This window comes from Artibeus jamaicensis, unplaced genomic scaffold (assembly GCF_021234435.1).
Source record: "Artibeus jamaicensis isolate MK-2021 breed Jamaican fruit bat unplaced genomic scaffold, CSHL_Jam_final contig_354, whole genome shotgun sequence".
In the NCBI taxonomy this organism is placed as follows: Eukaryota; Metazoa; Chordata; class Mammalia; order Chiroptera; family Phyllostomidae; genus Artibeus; species Artibeus jamaicensis.
The window spans coordinates 10,009,894-10,035,440 of record NW_026521803.1 but is presented as its reverse complement, the minus strand read 5'-3'; the positions used below and the strand labels follow the sequence as shown (position 1 = coordinate 10,035,440).

At 44.7% G+C, this 25,547-nt stretch overlaps 1 protein-coding gene across 6 annotated transcripts; it reads right to left on the bottom strand.

The window, feature by feature from the left end:
* Nucleotides 1-14: 14 nt before the first annotated feature.
* On the bottom strand, nucleotides 15-24,589 carry CABYR (calcium binding tyrosine phosphorylation regulated). 6 transcript variants are annotated; one of them, XM_053664394.1, is made up of 7 exons: nucleotides 24,073-24,589; nucleotides 22,500-22,599; nucleotides 18,750-18,922; nucleotides 18,601-18,654; nucleotides 4,408-5,646; nucleotides 1,784-2,378; nucleotides 15-457 (listed from the first exon to the last, which is right to left on the bottom strand). In XM_053664394.1, exons 1-6 carry the CDS (start codon nucleotides 24,077-24,079, stop codon nucleotides 1,792-1,794), a joined length of 2,160 nt encoding a protein of 719 aa, XP_053520369.1. In that variant the 5' UTR covers nucleotides 24,080-24,589; the 3' UTR covers nucleotides 15-457; nucleotides 1,784-1,791. The 6 variants fall into 6 exon arrangements, with proteins under 6 accessions (XP_053520369.1, XP_053520371.1, XP_053520370.1 ...); XM_053664396.1 differs by lacking the exon at nucleotides 24,073-24,589 and adding an exon at nucleotides 23,301-24,066; XM_053664395.1 differs by lacking the exon at nucleotides 24,073-24,589 and adding an exon at nucleotides 23,301-24,066 and having other exon boundaries at nucleotides 22,526-22,599.
* Nucleotides 24,590-25,547: the final 958 nt, after the last annotated feature.

Sequence of the window (25,547 nt, the reverse complement as noted above, 5' to 3'; positions counted from 1 at the left end):
TGATTTCTGCTAACCTTTCAGATGTGCTAACGTTGCCGCTTCACACCATCCTAAGTTATCAATAACGTCCTCACAGAGCAGCGCGGCCGTGCAGCCCCTCCCTGGGGCCGGAATCTGCTGGCCAGCAGGCAGAGTGGTGGCAGGCAGTCGGCGCTTACCTAGTAAGCACTCTGGGGAAATAGAGTGTCATAGCAAGGCGCTGCTCTTCCTGTGGTGGGAATGCCTGGCTAGAAAAGCTAGAGAATCATGGTTTTTGAACAATGTGTACATAAGTTGGAAAATACTATGATGTCACAAGTCTGAAAAAAAAATCAAGGGTTGTGTGGTTTGTATTCCTCCCAAATTACAAAACAAGCAAGAATACAAGGTTCTTTGCTTGCATGCAGTTTATTGATCCATTATGCTTGGTGGCAGACTTGATCTTAAAAGTTGACTCAGGCAGCCTCATTTCCAGCATCTGTTAGAAATAATGTAAGTGGTGAATTATTTGTGGAACTGAGCATGTGAAATGAGTAGATCAGAAATGCAAGGTTTGCCCTCCTGCTCTGTTACTAAGCTCTTAACCTAATCAGTTACCTGTGCATTTGCATGAAAGTATCCTAGCAGTTCATGCTGAAAACAGCCATTTGGACAAGTCCCCTAAAGTCTAAAAAGGGGATAACAAATAGCCTCAGCATATTTTGATAACTGAGAGCTAGCACCTTAAATATAACTACTTAACCTGTGAATGAAATCTAGCTCTTCTCGGATGTTCAGCTTGCAAGTCCCAGATTATTTTAAGTGAACTGACTGGTGTATAGTTATACACCAGTATTATATACTCTGAACTCATCTCCCTGCTTCTAATGACCTCCTGATTTGTAACCTTTTCCCACAAAGCAGCGAGCAGGATCTGCGCGTCTTCCGGTCTCCAGCTTCCTCTTATCGACCCTCCCCCTCATCTCACCCTGCCCGCCAAGTCTCCAGCTCCCACGCTCTGTCCCGGGCTCTTTGCAAGGCCGGCCCCTGGCACTGAGGAACCAGTTCACGTCTGAGCCTGCTGCAGGCGGCCTGTTTCCGCACCGCGTTTCTAACCAAGGTGCAGATGCATCGTGACTCACTGTGTGGTCCTCTCCTCCACTAAGGCACAGGCCTCACGGTTTGTACACGTGGGGAGGAGGGAGCAGCACTGGCTTTAAGTCCTAGATGAAAAACATTTTTAAATGGCAGCGAAAATCTCTCTTATCTACATACAATTGCACTTTGTCTCTTTAGCTCTTGAATGTGTTTCCACCTGTCCATTCTGCTGGAAATAGTCACTCTTAAGAGGGAAGGAACTCTTGCTACACTGACTGGATATTCCATACAGACCCTCTCATCGCACACCCTGCTGTCCAGGTGTCCCCAGCTCTAGGGCTTGTCTCTGCCCCGCCCACCCCTTAAACATGCCAGATTGTGAATTCCCATATAAGAGTGTCCCTTTAAAAAAAAATCCACCCCCTTTTATCGTCTCCCATGGAGGCTACACACAGGAGCAGGGATTCAGAGGTGGCTGGGTTCATGGGTCCTCGTGTCGGGCACCAACACGAGGCACCAATGGGAGTCATTACGGTGTGGTCACGTGTGCATGTTAGTAACCGGTGGGAAGGAAGCTGGAGACAGTCTCCTAGATTAGACTGTACTCCAACTCACTGCACGTCTCAATGCAATTCAATTTTTAAAAAATCTCAGTCGCCAGGTCAAAACAAATCAAAATATTGAAAACACAAGTGCGTTAAAGCCCACATACGGTAGGAAAATTTACCTGCCAGTTTAAGTTTCTGCTCTGCGAACACTGGCAGAAGTCACGGTTATTTCTCCAGCAATACCGTAACTTCCAAAGGGAGTACGTTTGTCACCAGATCCTGAACCTTTTTTGGCTACTTCTTCTACTGGGAAAGCAACAGAGAAAAAAACTGGGCTTTGTGGCCGGGGGCCATCCTGTCCACTTGTGGGCGGACTGACATTCTGGGGGGCTGGGAGGTGTTTCTGGAATTTCTGATCTGCAGGAACAGCAATAGGCACTTGGACTGCAGCGTATCTCTTCAAGGTGTCTGACTGGGGGGCAGCGGGTCCAGGAGGAGGTTTCCAGTCCTGTGCTTCCTGGACATTTGAGCCTACTAAAATAAAAGGTGGGGCACTGGTCTTCTTGCTGTCGTCCATCATCACATACGTTGGAGAAGTGACTTTCGGTGCATTCTGTAGATCCTTAGGATTAGATAAATAGAGGGTTGCTTGGGGGAAAGGCCCAGGTGCAGGTGGCGGTAATGGGCGACTTTGTTGATTCATATCAGTTAGACAGTAAAGGGTCCACATGTTAGAATATGGTGGTGGTTGTCCTGCTTCGCTTGTTGCTATTGCTATAAAAAAAAAATTTGCAGGCGTTAAAGGTTTGGTCTCTGTATCAGGCGCTATGCACAGAAATATCTTTGTAAATGTTTTTACATATAAACAAAGAGCTGTAGTAATGTGTGCCATAAAGCTTGCTATAGAGAGGGCTGAGTGAATTGTTTGGCAGCATGAGAGAGGTTCTCCACAGCTGGAAGATGAGGCAGTGCTGTGACAGTGCGTGGCAGGGACACCAATTGTGGCTGAAGACGCAACCTCATTCCAAGTTGCTGTTTCCAGATACTTGCACTGTGTGTGCAGCCATTGAAAAAAGGGTTTATGCCACATCTGCATAGCAATTTTCATCTCGACTAAAAATGTCTGCTCTAGGTATCACCTTTTGATCACATGATCAAATATCGTTGGCTCTTCACAGGCACTGTTGTCTCCCGTTAGTTTGTCATCACCCGATCTAACACTCAGAATCCCAGGGCAGCACCCCTTTCAAGCAGAAATCCCACGTCCTAGGGGGGCAGTAAGAGTCTGGGTGGTCCCCTGGAGTCCTTTAGTAAAGAGATATCTAGGCATGCCATTCATCTACTTCCACCACGGACTCTCTAAGGTCAAGGTTGGTTTGCCTAATGGAGACAGGACTGCCCTGGAGCACTGAGCCCTGGATGATGGGGTTGGCGGGAGGCTCCTGATGGAAGAGCTGCACTGTGCCCGGACGTGCGGGGCTCACCCAGGAACCCTGGGCCGTTGTCCGTCCCTGGGGCGGGGGCTCCTCCCCGGAAAGGAAATACCACCGATATGCACATGATTAAGCTGGTGTGTTCTCAATAGCTTCAGATACTCTGATATTTCTTGAAGCTACTTAAAAAATACACATAAGCCAAGCCTTCAGTGTTTTTGCTAAATAACCTCTCAGTGCTTACACAAGAAACAGTTGAGCAGCTGAGAACAGTAACTGGTCAGGGCAGCGCTGCTACAGCCACAGGTGCGATGCCAGTCCCAACGCGCCACGCCCAGCCCGGCCTCTGCCTGTGCAGCTGTGCAGGGTCCCTGTCACCACTGCCAGACAGAATTTCATCTCTATGAACACCTGCTCTGCAAACATTTCTTTATCATTGTGGCTCTGTTAAGAGTCAACATTGAGAGATTCTGCAAGAGGAATGGGAGAGGCTGGCCCATGCATGTCCCTGAAGGGAAAAGGGCCCCTGCACTTGTCTGGGGGGAGGGGCAGGAGGGTGGCACACCAAGGGCCATCATTAGACAGAGATGGAGGTCAAACCAGGTCTGTGTCACAGGAAAGCAGTGGCGATAGTTCACAGCAGTCAGGAAAGCAGCCTGGTGTGGGTGCTTGCGAGGAACCCAGTGGGAGGAAGCCAGTCATTTTTACTGTGCCCACATTGCTCAAGTGCCCGCCTGACCTTCCTGCTGCCACTACCGCCCTGCTCCCCTGTGCGACAGCACTCCGGCCCGACCTGCCCTCTCCATCCGGCCCCGAAGCTGCTCCCTGCACTGCGGGACACTCCCAGGCAAGAAGTCGGTGCTTGATCCAGCTCCCCAGACCCGGTTGCAGAGCTCTCCTGACTCGGGGCGAAAGCAGGTCGAACACACCACCATTTCTTTCACTTTTTAAATGCCACGGCCTAGGTAAATGCATTTGCTGCAGTTTGATTTTTACATCCACAAGTGAGACACCTCTACCTAACACCTCCTAAATTACAGTCTTGCAGTAGGAGTATTCAGATCACATGACATATTTGTACTTGGCAGGCTCTGGTGTTTCTCACTACATAGTGTGCTCAGAAGAAAACCATGCAAGTGGCTTGATGCTAGATGGCCACGCCTGGAGCCCAGATTTTGATGTCACTTTAAAGTCACTCATAAGAGTAAAATCTCAAATGCAACAAAGCCTTTAAATAGGTCTGGCATTTTAAAAACTATTAAAAATAAAGACTTTGACCAACCTGCAGGGAGCCTACCTAGATGGTTACCTGAAATACAGATGTTACCTGAAATGTAATTTTTAACGGTATAAGTATCTAATTTCCTTACCTGGTTCCATCAAACCTTGTTCAGGTGCTGCTTCCCACTCTGGTTCGATTTCTGGTTCAGTAAGCCCTTCTGGCACAGGCTGGGGGGGGCCACTAGATGATCTTACGGATGCACCTGACTGCACAGCTTGTACAGCTTCCCCAGAGACCTCAGCTTTGGGCTCCGTCTCCTGGGATTCAGGGTTTTCCACCTGCCCAGGGACTAGCGCAATGATCTCCACTTCAAGGTGCAGAGATTTTTCAGAGCCCACTGCTTTGGTAGAGCCCTCTACATCCATGGATTGCGCAAGCAGACCTTTCAAAGAGGTTTCAGAGATCATAATGGTTGCTTCTGCCTCCATATGTACTGAGGGGTATTTTGCATCCTCCAACTGTGCAAATTTTGCAGAACCTACAGACTTTTCAGACACGCCTGAGGCTGTCCTGTTTACAAGAGTGGGACTACCTGACGGTGACAGCTCAGTCTCTCCGAGACTAGCAGCGCGAGCAGGGAAAGCTATTTGTTCTGGTGGTGGCTGCACATAAACAACTCCTTCAATCACAGGCTCATCTTTATAGATGGATGACATGTGAATGGTGGATGTAACCCCAGGACCAGCCTGCAAAGGGGCCGTAGGAGCTGCATCACAAGCAGGAGGTTCTTGTTCATCCTGCAAGGGGGGTGAGGAAGCCGTTGATAGTTCAGCCTTACTGTCTTTAGGTGGAGAGCCCAAACCTACAAGGACAGAGGAGTGGCTCGCCCCCTGCACCGCCACCCTCTCTCCAGAACACACAACAGAAGCAGCCACCGCGTTATCTTCAGCAGCCTCTGAACTCAGCACCTCGTTGGCAATGACGGGCATACTCGTTGCCACGTCCACCATTAAAACGTCAGACTGATCAGAATGAATAGATGAAACTTTACCTAACATCTGAGCAGCAAACTGAGCTGGGTCGGCTGGGACATAGGCAAACTCTGGTGAAACAGCTGCCGGACATGGTGATGAGGGTGGGGTAGGAATCTCAGGGCTGCATGACTTTGAAGGACCACGAACTGCTTTAGCTCTCTCCTCAGGATCAGCATAAACTGATGGGAACTGCGTGGTTTTGTTGCTATAGAGTGATCCAGTGATACTGTCCTCCTCTGTGTTTGTCGATTTTTCCATCTGTGTAGGTTCTTGGGAAACTATAGATGATCCTCTTGATTCTTTTGCATGTTCTGGTTTCCTCTCTTGGGACGTTCCTTCAGACCACTGCTCAACTAAAACAACAGCCAGGTGATTAATACGCATATTATCCAAATAAAGAATTCGAAAGCAAGCAGCAACAGGTTCAATACTCGTGTCAATACCGTATACACAAGTACAGAAAAGTTTTGCTTTATCTTCAACATCTGTGATTTAATGTGGGTCATGAAACTTTCTCATTCTTTCCACTTAAAAGATGCCTCCCTCAAGTCTATCTACGTAAAAATAAGTGTCTCCAAGCAGCATGGTGACAAAACTAATCCGATAGCACCTGCAGCTGGCCAAGCTCAAAGGAAAGACCCTAACTCTGCCTAGAGATAAGGAAGCTGAAAATGCCCGTGGGAAAAGCTGCTGATCCAGACTCTACACACAACCACTGAGGGGGGAAGACTTAAATCTGGCCAGTAAATCTTCACCTGGTGTCACAGAAACGAGAAGAGTGCCATCATATCAATGAAGGCATGTCTCAGTTTAAGGAAACTGGTGTATGAAGTGTAACGTAATGAATTGGAAGACTAGGACTACGGGATATTTTTATATCACGAAACGTCATGTATCCCAGCGTAAAAATGGTAGCACCTGCTGGTGAGGCGGGGTAATGCAGCCAAAGTCCTGCCGACCCAGACAAAAAGCAGAAAAGAGATTTGCGGGTCTGCGGGTGTGTACTTAGTGAATCCTCAGGCATGGAACGTGGCATGGAAGGTCAAGACTGCTGCTCAAAGAGACTCCTGCAGCTGGAAAACGAAAATCACGTTCTGCTCACCACCCACACCACTAACGTGCAACCACCTTAGTCGTAGTAACTCATTCTTTTCGTATCTCCTTCCTTTACTGAGGATTTTCTCTTGGGAAAGCATTTCCCTAATATTATAATGAAATCTGCGGGAAAAGTAGAATTTGCTTCACAGAATCTGTTTGCTCCGAGTCGGAACTTTGGAGATGTTTTCATAGGCTCAGCTGCTTCCAGGAGAACAGTGTCTTCCCGTAGCTGCTGATTTCTTGTAAACTCAAGTCAGCTGTCTTAACTCTGGGCATGGATACCACAGCAAGTGCTCATGGACAGAAAAAGAAAAGCTACACCTCCTGTTACCTACCTCTGCTTAGAAAATGAACCTCGTTTCCCTAACCGGTCATCTAACGATGGTCCTAATAAAGATCTGTGGTCATTCAAAGGAGGAAAAGAACAACTCTGGCTAGGTGAATACAGGAAATTTTACTTAAATTACTCTTACACTTGATATATATAGAGAGAGCTGCAGAAATGAGGCAAAGCCAGATAAATCTCACAGTAACTTTTCTTGAGCCCAACAGAGTCACAAAGCAATCACTTGATACAGAGCAACCAACCCCTGTAGGTAGCAGCTAGGAGTGTGCAGCCTGAGGGGAATGAAGGCAGGGCCCTGGCCAGAACAGTCTAACCGAGAACTCAATACAGGAGTCTAGAAGCAAAAGGAAGTCATGTCTCACCGAGTGTCTCGTCAGTCCTGAGCTCGGTTTCAGAAGCTGGCTAGGTGTGCTGAGCATCACAAGCAAAAACAGCAGACAAAGGGGAGTCCTTGAGCCTGTGCTGAGAAGAGGGCCTCTGTAGCAATTTCACTAAGACAAAGAGCCTCTACTGACTGAGAAAGAAAGCTTTGGTAACTATACATTGTGCCCAAGATTTAGGAGGAGGAGGGGAACCTCCTCCTTCTGACTCAGCTGATTAAGGTATGTAACCCCTGAATCCCAATAGGCTGCATACTTAGATAGCTAAGAACTCACTTGTAGCCTCAGCTCAAGTGTACAGAACAAACTTACTAATAAACTCATTAACAACTTCATTTCCTCTATACATGGGGCATTTAGACTAGCCATGCCTGCTTGCAGCTTTGTGCTCATGTGTGTTTCATAAATAAACTTGCTATCTCATTTCCATTATGCACATTGTCTCTCGTTTGCATTTGTCTCTTGCGGAGGAAACAAACCAAGGTGGGGGCAGGGGCCTCCTGACTTGGGTCTCTCTCCTGCCTCTGGAACACCTTCAAGGAAAGAAGGGCCACAAGACTCTTGTCTGTGGCAGGGCCCGGAAAGGAGGGGCCACCACCATACCAGCTGGTGAGGTGTCATCAGCTAGAATCTCAACATGCGGTTGAAGGCCAAATGTGGGCTGTCAATCTGGAAGAGCCTGGGGCTCCACCCCAGGAGAGTGCGACTCACGGCACTTTTCCACGGGCCTCACGTGAGAGACAGGGATCTCCACCAATGCCACCCAGAGGTCTCCTACCTCGGGCAGAGGTGGGAAACACCTGTTCAAGGCCGACCTCCGACAGGAGGCAGTTTGGCTGCCAGAGGACAAGCAGCGGGAACACTGGGCAAGCATCACCCCAGGCCCAGGGGCCCAGGCTGGCCCAGAGAACCCCGTTCCCTGACTGCAGCCCAGTACCAAGTCACAAACAGCGGGCTGCCCCTGAGTGAGGAGTAAGAGTGTGGGGAGAGCCCTCTGTGGTGCAGGTTGGCAGAGAACCTCCCTGGACCCAGCCCAGGGTCACAGCAGCCCACTCCTTAAGGAACGCGAGGCCTGTGGTCCCATGAGGGTAAGGATCACCACCGCAGACCACGCCCAGCTTCTGACTGGACTGCCCTCCTCGCGGTGACACCAACTCGGGGCCTTCTGCTGTGACTCTGTTTCTCCGGGTGTTCAGTTCCCCAGCGATTTACTCACCAGGAGTCTTCCGGAGCCCAGCCCACCTAGGGACTGGATTACTGCTGCTCCCACATTGCCTGCGGGGACCTCCCTGATACACCACTAACATCACACTTTTAGCGACTCTGGAAAGGCCCACTTGCCTTTTTAACAGTGTCTGCCTGGCAGGGGTGTGGTAGCTATAATTACAAATACAAGGTCGTTCCCCACTTCTGCTTTTGCCTCTCTAAGTCCCCTATTAACGGTCATTCTGGAAAGGTAAAGCACTGTGTAATTATCAATCATTAACAACTCTTTGGGGAATCTGTGATACCGCTTCCTTCCCTGAGAAGTCTTCACAGTGAAGTGAGTGTGAGAAGTTCCGGGTGTCTGTCTGTCCGAGCTGCGTGACCCAGGCCAAGTCAGCAGCCTGAGCTTCAGCCTCTTCATCTGGAAAGTGGGGGTGATAATCCTGACCTCACTGAGTTTTTGTGCAGATTAAGTGGAACCATTCCTCTCAAAGTATCTTACAAACTGTAAATCTGATAAATGGAGAGTGACTTGATCTAGATAAAAAGTAAAAAGTTTTGAAATGGGATATCAAATTAAAAATTAGAAACCTCATATCTTTAATTCAGCTTTGATTAAAATTAAATTGGCTACTTCCTAAACTGGGTGATAAAATGCAGGGTGTATTTTCTCATGTATAACATATGTGTATATACATATATAATACACGCACATATATACATGTCATAGTATTTTGAGTATATTTCATAATTCTAAAAAATTGAGATCAGATGCCTTATTATGTCTTAAGTCTTAAAACTGTGTTTTGGAAAATGCAAAGCACTATATTAACCATGGCTTTTAGAATACATGAGAGAATATTAACAAATATATGAATACTAGTTGCACATATATAGAACTTATATTGATATGGAGTTGCTATCACTGTCTGTTTATTAAGAAAGGTAAAGAGCTCTTCTCTAGTCATTTAAGATAGCAATCCCAAAGATTGTTGACTTGTTACCTGAAAATCATGTTTGTGCCAAAAACTATTTCTTAAAACTTGTCAACTAGATTTGCTACAGGTTGATCTTTCTTATCAGCCTTATGAAGATTGACCCAGTATGACTTCAATGATCTGGTTCTACTTAACCAAACAACAAAAACCTGCACAGGCACTGCTCCCTGTCCAAAGCACACGTATTCTTTCTAGATGTGATGAAGTAACTGGTTACAAGTTGCTGCAGAACCCTGATACTGACAGTCCACAGAACTGATAACAGAAGTTCAAGCACATGGTATTTCTTGGAGTAGGCAGAACTCACATGAAGACTTGGGGTGCTGGGGAAGTAATTGTCAGGGAAAATTAAGAATAAAGGCATATTCTGGGACTAAGGAAACCTGTAAGGTGTCAAAAACAAGAGAGGAAGAAGCAGGACATACGAGGATATAGGAGAGGAGACAGGAGATAAAGACTGGAGGTGAGAATTTGGAGTATGAGGTCTGTCCAGAGAAAGTCCAGCCACTGTTAATATAATGAGAACGGTTTGCACAACATCAGTGTAACCTGGCAGCCAAGGAGAGTGAACTGGAATGCACATGTATGAACAATGATGACTTCACTGTACTAGTCAGTGGGGGTGGTAAACACAACTGAGTAAGCATGTGTACTGTGTGGCTGTCACATTCAAAGTGACTGAGAGTAGAGCAATGAATATGCATCACATTTTGCCTTAAGCTTGATATCTTCCAAAGGAACTACTCAGATGACTCAGAAGGCTACAGCTATGGGAAACTGGTGACTGGCAGCTTCCTCATGACAACACGCTTGCTCATGCATCATGTCTCCTTCAGAAACATCAAATCATCCAGGTGACTCAGTCCTTCTACAGCCCTGATTTGGCACCCTGTGACTTCTGGCTTTTCCCCAAAACTAAAATCACCTTTGAAAGGGAAGAGATTTCAGACCATGAGTAAGATTTAGGAAAATATGAGGGGGCAGCTGATGGCGACTGGGAGAACTGTGTGAGATCCCAAGGTGCCTACTTTGAAGGGGACTGAGGCATCACTGTCCTATGTACAGTGTTTCTTGTATCTTCAATAAGTGTCTCTATTTTTCATAGTACATGACTGGATATCTTCCGCAGAGACCTCATAGGTTTGGTATGTATAATTTTTAAGAGCTTTAAAAAAGGATACCAACGGTTGTGTTAAACCAACTGAAATGAGGCATACCAGAGACTACATAAAGTAGGCACTCCATTTCTTTTCTCCTTCCTCTCTTCTCTTCCTTCCCCAATCAATAGCTTCTATTATTTGACAGACACTGAGGAGTCAAAGGTGAAGAAGACCTCCTAAAGAGTACCGTCTCATTAAGGACAGGAGCACATAAACAGATGCTTATATGACTGTGATGGGTGGGGTGACTGAAATATGAAAGGGGTACGATGGCTTTTATGTCTTTTGTTTGAAAGTGAGAAGGGGCAGCTGTGGCAGGGGCCCCACACAATTGCCCTATCCAAGATGCCAAGAGGCCCCTGTGGAAAAATCCAGGTCTAAAACCAGTCCTATGCATTCGGATTTCACTCGTCGGAAATTTTATCAGACTTCCCTGTGCAATGGGACACAAGTGGAAGTCTGCTAGACTTCTGGGGCTTTCCTTTTTTAATAAAGGGAACAAGTGTCACTGGTGCTGCCACTTTCTCCTTTATGACTTAAATGCAGACATAACACTTGGAGCAGTGGTGTGAGGGGACAATAAAATATGCTAAGAATGATAGAGCGGAGAGCCTAGATAACTGATGCTTTATTGAAATACTGGCAGAAGAAAATGAACACCACTTCTAGATATCTTGTTTTTTTATTAAGTCACTGTTAATTGGGTTTCTGTTACTTGCAACTGAATGCAAGTAACAGAAAACTGACATGTGGCATAATTTATAAGTAGTACAGAAAGATGAGGGGGGTACATGCTGCTTCATCACTACCACGTGTGTGTTTGTTTGACTAATTCTGTGACACCCATTTTCTCATCGGGTATTACATCTGGGCTATGTCCGGTACCCTCTCCTCTGTTGTATAGGGCTCATTATCAAGAAGATGATTTTTTAAATCCTTACCCAAGGATATGTTTTCACTGATTTTAGACAAAGCAGAAAGGTGGGAGAGGGAAAGGTGGGGGAGAGAAAGAGAGACATCAGTTGGCTGCCTCCTGTACATGCCCCAGCCAAGGATCGAACCCGCAACCCAGGTCAGAACCCACAACAACTGTGGTGTATGGGCTGGTGCTCCAACCAACTGGGCCACCAGGCCAGGGCAGTGATTCTTGCCAACCTCCATCACAATCATGTCATCTGTGAAAATGTAGTTGTACTTTCTTTCCACTGTATATACCTTTTCTTTTACTTTCCCCTCTTTCGTTTCTGTTTGTCTTACTGCACTGAATAGAACCTACAGTCCAATGCTGAACAGCAGTGGTGGTGATTTAGACACTTTGCCCTGCTTTCACTGTCAAGGGGAGAGTATTCGATATTCATCACTGAGTACATTAGCTGTAGGTTTGTGTACACATTAGATTTAGGAAGCTCCCCTTTATCCCTTGTTTGCTTATGAACTTCTTAAAAAGTATTTCTTGTAAAGCAGATCTGACAGCATTTGATTCTCTCGGATTTTGTTTGCCCAAGAATGTCTTTATTTTGCTTTCATTTTTTAAAGAATATATTCATGGGGAGCATGGGGTGCAGTGGGCTGGGAAGGGAGAAATAGACAGAAAACTGTAATTAAAAAATAATTAAATAAAAAAATTTAAAAAAGAAAAAATAATAAAATAACAGGAACTTAAAAAAAGAATATATCCACTGGGTATATATTAAGGTTAGCAGTTTTTTGCTTTCAGCACTTTAGAGATGCCATTCTATTGACTTTGGCTTCTGTGGTTTCTGTTAAGAAATCAGCCCTGGCTGCCGTGGCTCAGTGGACTGAGTGCCGGTCTGCAAACCAAAAGGTCGCTGGTTTGATTCCCAGTCAGGGCACATGCTTGGGTTGTGGGCCAGGTCCCTGGTGGGGGGCACTTGAGAGGCAACCACACATTGATGTTTCTCTCCTTCTCTTTCTCCTTCCCTTCCCCTCTCTCTAAAAATAAATAAATTAAATAAATCAATCTGCCTGATGCATAAAGTCTATGAAGATTCGAGATAAGAGATGATGGCAGAGGAAGAATCAATTTAGATCATAGTAAGCTTTGTATGCCATGATCTTGCAAATAGATCAAAATTACACACTATGACTCACACATATCAGAAAGCTTTACTTTGTCTTCTCTAGCTGATTTCAACTTGGATCCAAAAGCTCATTTCCCAAAGGCAAAGCCCATCTTAAAAACATCTGTCTCTTCTAGTGTAAAAAGTCTCTTCTGGTCAACTGTTCAGTCTTTTCCGGTACTGCGCTCTCATTAGAGGTTCCTCCAGCTCCGAGGAGGGAGTACGGGTGGCGGGGCGAGCTCCGGCTCTCAGTCGCCTCTGGCAGAGGCGCACCTCACATCGCCCGGGCTCTGGGTATCGACCTCTGACTCGGCCCTATTGACTGCTCAACTGTCTCTCCTTTGCAGAATGTGTGGTGTGTTTGCTTATTTTACTCAAGGACTGGAAGCGCTCCTTAATTTGGTCCTCCTTAGCATCTGAGGCCAACTTTTATTTTATTCCCAGTGTGGACACTATGTGCTATACCCTCTCCTAGCAGGTTGAGGAACTTCACTTTCTCCCATCCTGGTTCCTTGCTAATCAGCACTCTGGGACCACCTCAATGAATCAGGACTCACTAAAAGCCACACACAGGCCATAGGAAACCAGAAATACCATTTCAGTCCTACTAAGAAAGACTGTATTATTTTCAATCCATTTCTTCACGTGTAATTCATTTACTCAACAAATATTTACTGAATATCTGATCACAACAATTATAGTGTAGATGCTGAATATAGTATAGTCACATAGCAGTGTCATGCTAACCACACAGCTTCTCTGACACGCGTGCATTGTTCTAGACCCAGGAGAGAACGGGCTTCGCTTAGGACGTGTGAAATTCGATCAGAGACTCTACCTCCCTCCCCATCCCCACTTTCAGTTTCAGCCAGCACTTTGCATGCACCACCCAGACCCAGCCCCACAGTCCCGGGGCCAAGAAGGACCTTCCATTTCCCTTTCCTGTGCAGCAGGAAATGACCTGATATCCTATCTCCCTTCCCCCTCCTCTAAGGCTTATCTAAAATAAAAACTTGGTTCTGCTACCTCTAGCTCTTAAATCGAAACTCAGCTCTAAAAACCCCAAGAAAATATTCTCTTAACAAGAACACACTCCTGCAAAACTCCAAAGTTTTAGCTTCCTTACTATGAACTTTGGAAATTCTATACCGAACAATGACTTTCTTGCCCCAGGCTGTATTTGCCTTTCCCCTAAAGTGAATGCATGTTTCAAGGGATAGAGATCAACAGAATAAACATAGGTTATGTGAAAGCAATACACACTAGTTTGATATTTTTCAAAAGTATCCTTAGAACACTGAAGAATTTGGATTTTTGTAAACAATAGGGAGCTACCAAGTTTCTGGGAAGCAGAGCAAGTGAAAATGTATAAGGTGCAAGATGCTCTTCCTTCATGTACTGACTTGTCTTGCTGCTCCTGACGTCATCCCTCCTGGTGTCCTTATCTGTATCCCACCCAGAAACCCCCTCCTCTCTTTTTTTAATACCCAAGAACATGCTTTATGGATTTGAGAGAGAGAGAGAGAAACATCGATGTGAGAGAAACGTGCATCAGTTGCCTCTCATGTGCGTCCTGACCAGAGAGGGACCTGCAACCCAGCTCTGTGCCCTGACTGGGAATCGGAACCGCAGCCTTTTGGTACAGACGATGCTCCCACCAGCTGAGCTTCCTGGCCAGGGCCACCCCCTCCTCCTTTAATCCTAAATCTGTGTTTCTGTCCCTTGCCTGACCCCAGTCCTTGACTATGCCATTACTCAATGATTCACTCGCCTTCTTTAGTATATGGACTATTCTGGTTAATCTTACCAGACGGGAAAGCATGAAGGACCTAAGCCCTCCTCCCAACAACATAACCAGATAATCATTCAAACCTTTTTCAAACTTAACGGGATTCCTACCTTGGTAATGAAATTAACTACCTTGCACAGGCAAATGCAAGACTTCAAGAAATAAAAGGGTCGTTTTGGGACAATGCCCACCCTGGTTCAAGGAATCAGGTACAGTCTCACCTGAAGGAAACGCCCTGGTAAGTACCGAGTAGCACCACAGTGTCCCAAACTCTGTACTGTTAGTCCCCAAATAGATCTACTCCTTAGTTTAAAAAGCATGACAAACTAAAAAGAATGTATTAAAAATAGACTTTGGCATGAGAAACTAAAAACATTATTATGAATATTTAATATCAATAAACTCAAGACACTATTTGATGATATGTGTAACTCCATGGTGCTGCAAAGGAGTCAAGACCGGGCCCAGTGATCGGCCGTGGTCCATGACTGTTGTATGGCCCCAGGAATGTTCAGGATCAGTTTGAAAAGTTACCAGGGTCACTCAGGGATTCAGGTGGGCTAGGCGCTCTGGATGCTTCCAAAGAGGTGATTGTTTCCTCCCTGTGTCAGAAGCCAAGGAGGGCTGACTCTGGACACTGGGCTCCATCAGGCAGGAGAATGGAGGGTGATGGTGGGGTGGACATCTCACCCGCCACTCCAGAGGAGAAACCAGTGCCCTCCTCACTGGGTGGTGACAAGGTCGGAACTAGCCCGATCTGGGCTTCAGGTTCTGAGGTAAGAAGGTGGTGGGAGGAGGAAGTGAAATAGGGGGAGACGATGTGGGGAAAGGAAGCTGAGACTCCCCTCCCTTCACTCTTCCGGTTCAAGAATGTAAGGTTTTCCCAGAGGGATCCCAGAGAGTCACTCTATCTGCATGAGCCGTGCTACTAGGAAGATCTAAGTTTAAACTTTTCCAATTAATACTGAGATGCTTACAATTTACTTAATCACTTACAATTTACTCAATCCGAGTTCTCAAGTAAAATTGCAATCATTTCACCTACCTTAAGTAAGGTAGGTACCTAAAATAAAACAAGCACTGAATATATTAAGTAGTGGAACTTCACATATGGCCTGAGTTTATAAAATCCCCTTAACTAATGATTCATTTTTATTAGATACTCTCCTGAGAAGACTAAGCAATGGCCGAGCTTTCATTGATTCATACAGTAGTGCGATCTCTTTAACCAAATTGCAGGAAAACAAGAGGAGGGCCCAAGAAAGTGTTTTACAGCATGAGCTGCTTTGCAAATGGGCATGTGTGAAGTGCCACAACACGGGCTTGGACAGAGTCACAGGCCATCGGAAAGACCCTAGGCTCTGGGAACTGGGGGAAAATGAGACACATCAGAGAAGTGAGGAGAGTTGGCTCCCATGTCTGTTCCTTCTCCTCCCCCCTCATCCATCACCTGACTCTATATAAAATTGTGAAGCCGATGGAAAGATGGATAAACACTATTGGTCCTATAGTAAGGCCACCCCCAAAATGGGGCTCCTTCTAAGAAAAATCCCAGGATGAAGAGTTTAGGTAAAACAAATGATATGTACTTATCTCCATGCTCTCCGTGTATATGGGCAGCTTGATAATAGTAATGCTGCCAGACAGTGAACTAACCAGCTTGGGAATAACTTTGGATACATGATTCTCACGCTCAGATCTGATATCTGGGAGATGAGCGGGGATCAACGCACAAGGGATGGTAGTTACCTCTTGCCCACATCACCAAGTCCCCATACCTGGGCTTATCTTGAGGCTAATCTAGCCTCGCTCATGCTGAAGAGACTGAAAGATCAAGAAGATCCCTTGACTCAGTGCTCAAAGAATGGTTAACCTCCCCATACTGCAAGTCGTTGAAAGTCTGGGAGAGCCTCAACCCTTGGGACCAGCAGAACATGTAGGGTATTCCAAGTGCCACCACCCATATTTAAAACTGGGATCCACATAAGGGAAATCCTAGTAAGATGCCACCTGGCATTTATACCTAGCATTTGCATTGTAGAGAACTGAACAACCATGCACCAAATTTGCCCACGAGCTCCCACAGGACTGGCAGTGGGAAAATAAATCAGTCAGAAGGTAGGAGGATGTCCTTCCGGAGGAAATGCCCATACCATGTGGAAATCTGATGGCGCCTAGATATCCCCAGATAGTCCTGCTCTGGCCCAGAGTGATACTTTCCTGGAGAGTTGTATTTCCTGTGACAGGACCTGAGTTCATGGATGCTGGGTGTCCATTTGACAATGAAAGGCAATGAGCCAGACTGATATTAGACAGTAACATTAAACTCTATAGTTTCTGGTCATACCTCCATGTTACCTTCCCATCTCTCTGGAAGACTAGAACAAGCAATATTCATTTCTACTCTATTGCCTAAAGAGAAAGTTGTTTCTACAGCCATAGTGTGAGCTTCCTTCTGAGCTTATCTGCCCACTACGTCAATTTCCTTGTAGTTACCAAAGGAGAAAAGCAGCAGAGTCCTCTAGCTCTTCCCTCTGCTGGGAGCAGGGCTGCTCCATTAGTTCAGGATGTTAATTCTGAACCCTGAGACTCAAAGACATTAACCTAGCTGGACCCAAATCCACAGTGATTTCGTCTACTAGCTAAGTTGAGTGGTGGGTGAATTCTTCAGTAAACAAATTAGCCTCAAAAGCTGCCATTTGCTGCCCGGACTGGTGTGGCTCAATGGGTTGGGCATCAGCCCATAAGCCAAAACATCACCAGTTCATTTGTGGTCAGGGCACATGCCTGGGTTGCAGGCCAGGTTCCTGGTCAGGAAGGTTAGGAGCATGCAAGAGGTGACTGATCGATATTTCTCTCCCTTTCTTCCTCCTTTCCCCTCTCTAAAAATCATTTCAAAGCTACCAGTTACTTAGCTTCTCCTATAAAGATTCACCGACTTTATCATCATTCTCAAACGTAACAAGCGGGAGCACTCCCACAGCTCTGGAACATAGCTTTTGGTACGAAAGGTGCCAGTACAAAGGCAGTAACAGCCTTCCCTTCCTGGGAAACCAGGCATGAGGAGGAGGATAGGGCCAATGTTCTAGCACTTGTCTGGGTACCCACCCTGCTGGTGGTTAACAAATCCCAGACCTGTTTCCACAGTAAGCTGAGAATGCCACCAGGGCCCTTCAAAATGCTGGCTCTTGTCATTTTCAATCTCTCTGTTTTGGATGTCTCTTGCACTGCAGGTCCAAATTATCATGATTTTTACATATTTCCTAGGTCTCATTCCTGATTTCTCCCTATCTTGTCTATTAGCAGCACCAAAACGGCAGGGCACCGGAGCGGCTGAGACGCGCCGCTCCTGCCTTTGCCTTCTCTGTGCTCACTCCAAAATGGGGGTCAGCAGGGGAGCAAGAATGATTTCGTTTATTTCCCACTCTAACCACAAGTCTCTATTTGCCCCACAAAATTCTACTAAAGCTTTTCTTTCTAATCATTCTTTTAGACATGTGTGCCTGTCCTTAGGACTTGACCAATACATGTTCTTTTGCTTATAGTGGTCTTCCCAAACTTCCATCATGTAAACTTGGACTTTCTCATTTCTACCCCTCTGACTTTCATTGCTTCTCTCTCCATTTGGTTTCCACATTCACCTATGATAGACATTTACATATATACGTGTAAAACAACTTTCTTCAAAGTGTATATACAGTCTTATGCCAGAGAGGCCGGAGGCCACTTTCTGTGCACACTCTCTCTTCATCACCCAGAGGGTCACGCAGAAAAGATGGCCAGTGACAACTGGCTGATTTCCTGTCCTTCAACCTGCACTGCAGTTAAACCAGCATGGTGGGGCACAAATGCTTATACAACTCTCCTAAAGTAATGTATTTCATTTTAATTGAGTCTTTATTACTACAAAATTCAATTCTCTTCAAGTGCATGCACTTCCCAAAAGACAGGCCACCATACTGGAAAAATTATACTGATTTAAGTCTCCTTGTACCAAATGGTTTGCAAAAGATGTTTCTTTTCTTTTTTTGCCTTTTTAAGATTTAGAGTCTCAAATGTCAGTCCCAATTTTTTTTAAATTTGTTTCAATAATAAAAAATAAAGCTTACATTTGATTATTTAAACATAAACAGTAGGATTATTTAAAGAAAACACAGGTGGGCATTTTTCTTAGGTTTGAGTATGTGTTATTACTGATGCAATAACTTACAACTAGTGTTATTAAACCACTACCACTTGTGGTACTTACCTTTAATCTGATGAAATTGTTTAACCAGATCTTTTATATCCAGAGAAGCATTTCCTGAAGGGATAAATACAGGAAATCAGATACAAAAATCTCCCAACTTAAAATGCTTTTTCACAGCAACAAATATATAATCTAAAGCAATTACAAACCTTCTCTAAACATAATAAGTTCTTCAAAGTAAACTGCTGCAAACTGGGTGATGTTTGGCGGATTGGTTTTGAGAACGGCTCTGCTAACTCCCTCAAGCAGAGTCTTGAGGCCATAAGGTACGACGAGTCTGGGCTTTGAATAAAACATTTTGGCAGGATGTCTATAATCTCCACTGTGATGAAGAAAAAACAAAGTCTTATAAAGAGTGTATTAGTTTTTCTTAAGACATTCCTTATGAGTTAACTATAGCTTCAAAGAACAATCTATCTCTTATTAAAATCATTAGCTTTAGTTTTGTCAGTACTTTTTCTAGCAAAATGGGCTAATTCTTAATGGTAGTTTTTTAAAAACCACGTTCCCAATAGCGTTCAATGCACAGGTGAGCAGTCTAGTACTGTTTACAGAAATCCATGGGAAAAGCCCTGCCAGGAACCCCAGAATATTAAAAACAAAGAATGAAAAAGCAACCAAACGAAACCTGTCTTTGTAAAATTCAGTAAATACTTTGTGCAAGAAAATTTCAAGAAAAATATTTCGAGCTCATTTATCTGTGTCCAAACAACATGCTTCCAAACCACATGGGCTCTGGCTTTTCTGTGCAGCACAAAGTAGAGCTACAAAGCAGGGTTCCTCAAGAAAATGCCCCCCCACACACTATTTTCCTAAAATGTACCTGGACACATTGATCATATTGAAGGACACATTTTTAAGTTCTTTAAACAACCAGAATAGGTGTCAGTTACATGTAGTATTACACCACTCACCGCCACGTACATCTCTCTCTATCCTCCCTTAACCTAGTTTTCTCCCCTCTGCCCCTCCCGCTTTCTGGATTTTGAGTGGTAGCAAGGTACTGCATAGTCTAACCTGTAGTTCCCAGGGTCCCAGAGGCTGCCACTCTGAACTGTGTGTCCCTGTGTGTGTACATTGTTTCATCCCAAAAACTGACTTAAGAAGGTTTATAAATACAACACAATTAAAAAGAAATCAGTCCAGATAAAGAAAAAAGTTATTGTAGGAAAAACAGGCTGAAGCTACAGGTAAGGTTAGTATTCCCATACAAGCCATATAGGTCAGGGTGTCAAATCAGTCCCTGAGCTACCAAGCAGCCATCACAAAACAGACAATGGTTAGGTTAAGTGATTCAGGTTCCCTGAGATTTAAAAAAAAAAAAAAAAAAATCAGTTGCTTAGGAGAATCAGAGCTATTCTGGACACTGGGACCCAGGAGAAATTTCTCCCATGGGCCCTCAGACAGAGAAGAGCAGTGTGTGATATAATGAACCGTGTCCTCAACAACATCCCCACAGTAAATAGAGTAATGAGTTCCATGGGGTTAAGTGGCAGTTTCGGTACAGCAATTATACAGGAGCCAATCTCTAAAAAAAAGCAACTAAGGTAACATAGCGTAATTTTGAAAGCAGATTTATTTTGTACTTTTTTTTTAAATAAAAAAAATACATTTCATCTTCCCCAAGATCAGGGGAAAAAATAAATCTGGATTGGCTAGAGAATATAATTAAATGCATTGAATACCTAAATAAAAATTTACTATTAGAATATCATCTAACGGGAGCTTTACTGAATGAAACCACCTTTAAAAACTAGTAGGGCAGCTTTGGCAGACGCAATACTAAAATGTTAAGGGACCCAGGTAATTACATGTATGACACATACATGCATGTGTGTACAATTCTTGTTTTTAAAGGACACCCTTTGCACCCTAGTATGAGCAGATAGGTCATGTTTTGAAAGTGTCTTACCAGTTGGCGGCTACCAACTGCTGGGCAATTAGCTATGCAGTGATCCTAATATTTCTCAAGCTAGGCGGCATGCAGCGCCCTCACCCCACTCCTTGACAATGTGCGGGGCCATTTAGTGCCCCAGGACCGGAACGAGCATTTTACATTGCAACCCCATACAAGGAATTGTCCACAAGTTGAGAAATACTGTGACACCAAGAGTAAAGTCATCAGTACAGACATCAAAGGTTGTTTAACGTGATAGTTTAATAATTCCGCCCCTAAAGTCTCCTTTAAAGAACATGCGGCAACAACTAACAAATGTTACAACCCTCCAGCCCCCCCCCGCGCCAAACTAACTTTCCTTTCCTCCCTACCCCAGGGGTAACGCTTGCGCGGGGACAACAGTGCCTTTGGCTGGGGATGCCAGAGCACGGAATCGGAGAGAGCCACAGAGAACATACCCGGCACGCACCATTCACTCCCTAAAGGCCTACTCCCGGGCCTCTGGGCCCCGCTGGGTCTGGGCTCGGGTTTTTGCCCTTTAGTTTGGCGGAGCAGGCAGTGAGATGGGAGAGCGAGGGTTTCGAGTTGTGGTCAACTAGGCTCAGGAGAGGCTGGGTGGATGTGCCCACCCCGCCCCAAGGGCCGCCCCTCCTGTGGCCCTCCGCCTTCCCTGACACTTGAAGAATCCACCGTTCAAGACAATTTGAGGTCCTAACTGTCGCCTAACTGCCTCGGGGCGCAGGGAGACTCGCCCCACCTTCTCCTTTTCGGCTGAGTTCTAATGTGCTTCCTCCTTGCCTCCTTGCAGGCGGCTCCTGGAGCAGTCAGCCCCTCCCGGCCTTTTATACCCCTGGGGGACGTCAGGGCCTGCGTCACAAAAAGCCCCGCCCCCATGCGGCTGCCGGGGACAGCCTAAAAGAAGGCGTGGCCCCAGCGGCCTCAGCCAATGGGGAGTCGAAAAGGGACAAAGGTCAGAATCTTGCAGGCCAGGGAGGTATGCTTCCAACTTTTCTAATTGCCTGGAGTCCAGGAGTAGAGCAACACGAAGGTCTCTCCACTTTCGGTCACTCAACCTGAAATAAGGGCTGATCTGTGAAAAATGAGAAATACGCTTATGGCAGCCTTAGCTCTCCGCTACCTCCTCTCCTCGTCGCACTACCCCTCCCCCCATAATGTTATTCTTCACCTTTTGGAAAAACAATTTCTGAAACGGTGTACACAAGAAACACTAGTGTAAAAAGAATAATTTTATTTAACACAGCACTTTTCCTCTTGAGAAACCAGCCTGTGGAAACAAAATGAGCATTAATCCTGAAGCTTCCTGTTTCTCTGTAACTCGGATTCTTGCAGTAGCGCAACCACAACCTATCCTCCCTAAACCCTATGTTCACCAGCAACGGGCTGCAAGTCAACAAGCACTGTGCCACATCAGCTCAGTTTTACCCAACTGAAGCAACGCGGACTCGCTTAAAATACCCACTCTTTGCTCTTTTCACCCCTTTGGGCTCACATATTTGTACCAGGCATCAAACACCACCATAATCATCATGGTAATTCAGTTAAATGTTTAAAAAGCAATGAGAACTACTAGAAATCAAACATTAAATATCACTGGGGCATATATTTGACAAACAAGAAAAACCCCGAACTTCTTCAATTCAGGAAAAACTAAGGCCTCCAGAGCACTTTGCAGTGGTGATGTTGAAGCCCCAAGTCTGTGCCTATACTACACACAACGTTTTCTGGAGATATTAATTCACTCGTTTAATAATTATTACCAAGTGCCCATTGTTAGCAGCCAAGCTCCCTCTTGTGAAGATTACATTTTGAAAGTAAAGGGAAAACGCTCTTTTAGACTTTGTTGTGGTGATAGGTTTGAAGATGGTACTTAAAAAAAAAAAGTCCCAGGTGCAAACAGTAGAGATTCCATTTATGGTGTCTTTTGGAATTAGAGACTTTTATGCTTGTATAGCTTAAACTGGTCGGTCATCTTGACACCTACTAGCTGTTAGGTGCTGTGCAGAATACCTGTAACTCAGAACTCAGAAAGCCAGCCTTTATTCTTCCCACATTTCTTCCAAGTTGGTTTGGTCCAAGTTCCTCTGAAAATCAAATTGTTACAGTGAAACATTTAACCAAAAATTTTCAAACCATTTCAGGCTGCTTTAATGTCTAGAACTCCTAATGATTTCATGTGGTTTCCCAACCTTCTCATCCTTGGATCCCTCTCCCTTTCAGGGAGAGCTAACCAAAATGTGACTATATAAAGCCAGTCCCCATTACTCCTGACCCCACCCCCAATCCTTACTCTACAGAAGTCTAAGGCTTTTGTTGTGACTTCAAGTACTAACTCCTTTAGCATTTGCTTCCCACTTGACTCTCTAGAGACTGGTCCTGAACACACACTTGTTATCATCTCTATGCCTTTGTTCACCAGGTTCAAAGCCTGAGACATCCTCCTCAGCTCAGGAATCTCCTAGTGTAGAAAGCCAGTGGGTTAGAAGCATTTCCTCAGTGGCCCCATGATATACATTGTCTTTAAGCATAACCTGGCTACATGGCTCAGTTTGTGTTCGACTCTTCTCTCAGATTTACTAAATATTTACCAAGAGATGACAACGTAGGGCATTTTTTTCTCTAATTTAGACGACCTGCATTAAAATCATCCCAGGAGCTTGTTAAAAACACTCTCGTGAGCCCTACCCAGAACCTACTGAATCAGAATCTCAGCAAGGACCACTCTGTAAAAGTAAAACTTGAGAACCACTGGCCTGTGGGAGGAGAAGTGTAACCCAGAGCTCACCTGGGTTGCAAGTTCATGGTTTCTATTTCATACCCCAGTCAATGAGGAGCTGGGGCTCAGTACTCTTGCTAGTTTTCGTAAGGAGGCCAATTTTACACTGTGAACTGAGTAATCTTGCACTTTACTCTTTTATGGACTTTCCATTCTCTTGCTCTCCTTATCCTTTTCTCTCTCTTCTTCCTGTCTTCCAACGCTCCTCCCTCTACTATTATCTTCTTAGGATAACCTGGGTTCAGTGATGCCTTGTTTCCTACAAAATACAGCACCAACAGGATAAAAACCAAATACTACACACCGCCACTCTGTGAATGCGTATCTCCATAGCTTTGGAGCTATATCTGAGTACTTGCCACCACAATCCGGTTAAGGAAGTAATCAACCATGAAAGTTTACATAGCAAAGGAATAAACACACCTGTGTATTAAAAATAAGGTATACAAAAAAAAATAAAAATAAGGTATACATTATCCTTCCACTTTAGTTGGCAGAAGAGCAAATTCTGTAATTAATTGACCTACACAATGTGCAACAATATTCTAATTTCCTGTGATATCTGAAAGTAGTAACTCTTTACTCAAATACTTATCTGTGCTAAAATACAAAAGGTACCTAACCCAATAAAAGGAAAATCTTACATATATTAACCACCAAGTTGCGTATCATTAGACCATGCCTCCAAGAGTGTCAGATTACAAATGTGTCCAGAGTACATAAAATACACATTACAAATTTCTCTCATTATAGGCACGAGCTATTACAAAAATATACTTGCCACTCATAAATTAGAAGATCCATCTGAGAGCCTCCAACATGGAAAAGAGTTAGCAGTGATGCCGACATTGAAAAAGCACACATCCATACAAAGAGTTCCGCTTCTATGGTTATTTTCTTCATCTGCACGGGGTAAAGAGCAGTTTACACCAAACTCAGTTTGCAGACAGATCACGGTAGTTCACAGGGTGGGCAAGTCACGGTATGCAGGCCAGAGAGCTGCTGGAATCACTCAACTTAAAACATGTGCTCAGTCATCTAATGGTACCTGGACTGGCACTGTGGCCTTGTAAGAGTCTTTTTCTTTTTAAATATATTATTTATTTATTTATTGAGAGAGGGGAAGGGAAGGAGAAAGAGTGGGAGAGAAATATCAATGTATGGTTGCCTCTCATTTGTCCCCTGCTGGGAACTGGCCTGCAACCCAGGCATATGCCCTGACTGGGAATCGAACCGCGATACTCTGGTTCGCAGGCCCGCGCTCAATCCACTGAGCTATGCCAGTCAGGGCTGTAAGAGTCTTTAGAATCACCAGCTACACCCACTTCGGGCTCTACCATGAGATAAGATACAAAAACCCCAGGCGCTATCCTGCACCAGACCTAGGAGAGACCGTTTATAAACAGGCTTGTTCTTTCACTGCTAAAGAAAAACCTCCTGGATGGTGTTGTAAAGTCTCTATTCTGTTATGTGAACTCAACACAAACTTATTTGAAATACTGAAAACTCTCTAGAGAAATAAGCATTTTTAAAAGCAGTTTTTTAAATAGCTTTTTAAAAAACTATGAAGTGCGGGTGTTTATGTGATCTCTTTCTGAATAGTTCAAACATCTGAACGAAAATTCAAGTGGGAACTCTAAAGCAAGAAATTCATGATTCGGAAATGCTGCACAAACCCGAGAAGCCTGCCTCATAGCCTATAGCCAAGAGGACAACAAACTGCCCAAAGGCACATGTATGTTAATGATTCATAATGTTTTTCTCTTCAGAAACCATCTACTTGGCTTCTCAGTCTCCTTACTCTCCGGATGCAGGGTCGCGGTCCTTTCTCTCTCACACATAACGTCCACGCAGGACTCATGCCAGAAAGTGAATAAACACGCTGGAAGTGAGCAAATGAGACGGTTTAGCCAAAGTCAGTGGAGAAAAATCATTTCATTCAAAGAAATTATTATCCCTTCAAAACTAGATTAAGCAGATTAAACCTGCCAACATTCTAAGCTGCTCCGCCCATGTTTTATTTTTAAAAGTATTAAAGTATTAACATTGCCTAAGATTAGGCTTCAGCTAGAAGGCTATCTAAAGAACACCCGAGATGATACACTGCAGCTCAATATAGTTTTTTAAAATATGACCTTAAGATTGAGCCAAGTTAGTCACACAATTATAGTAGAAAGTCCTACGTGACTGAGGTATTTTGATTCTTCAAAACCACAGGTGTGCAGTACTAAATGGACAAAGATGTAAATTCAATGA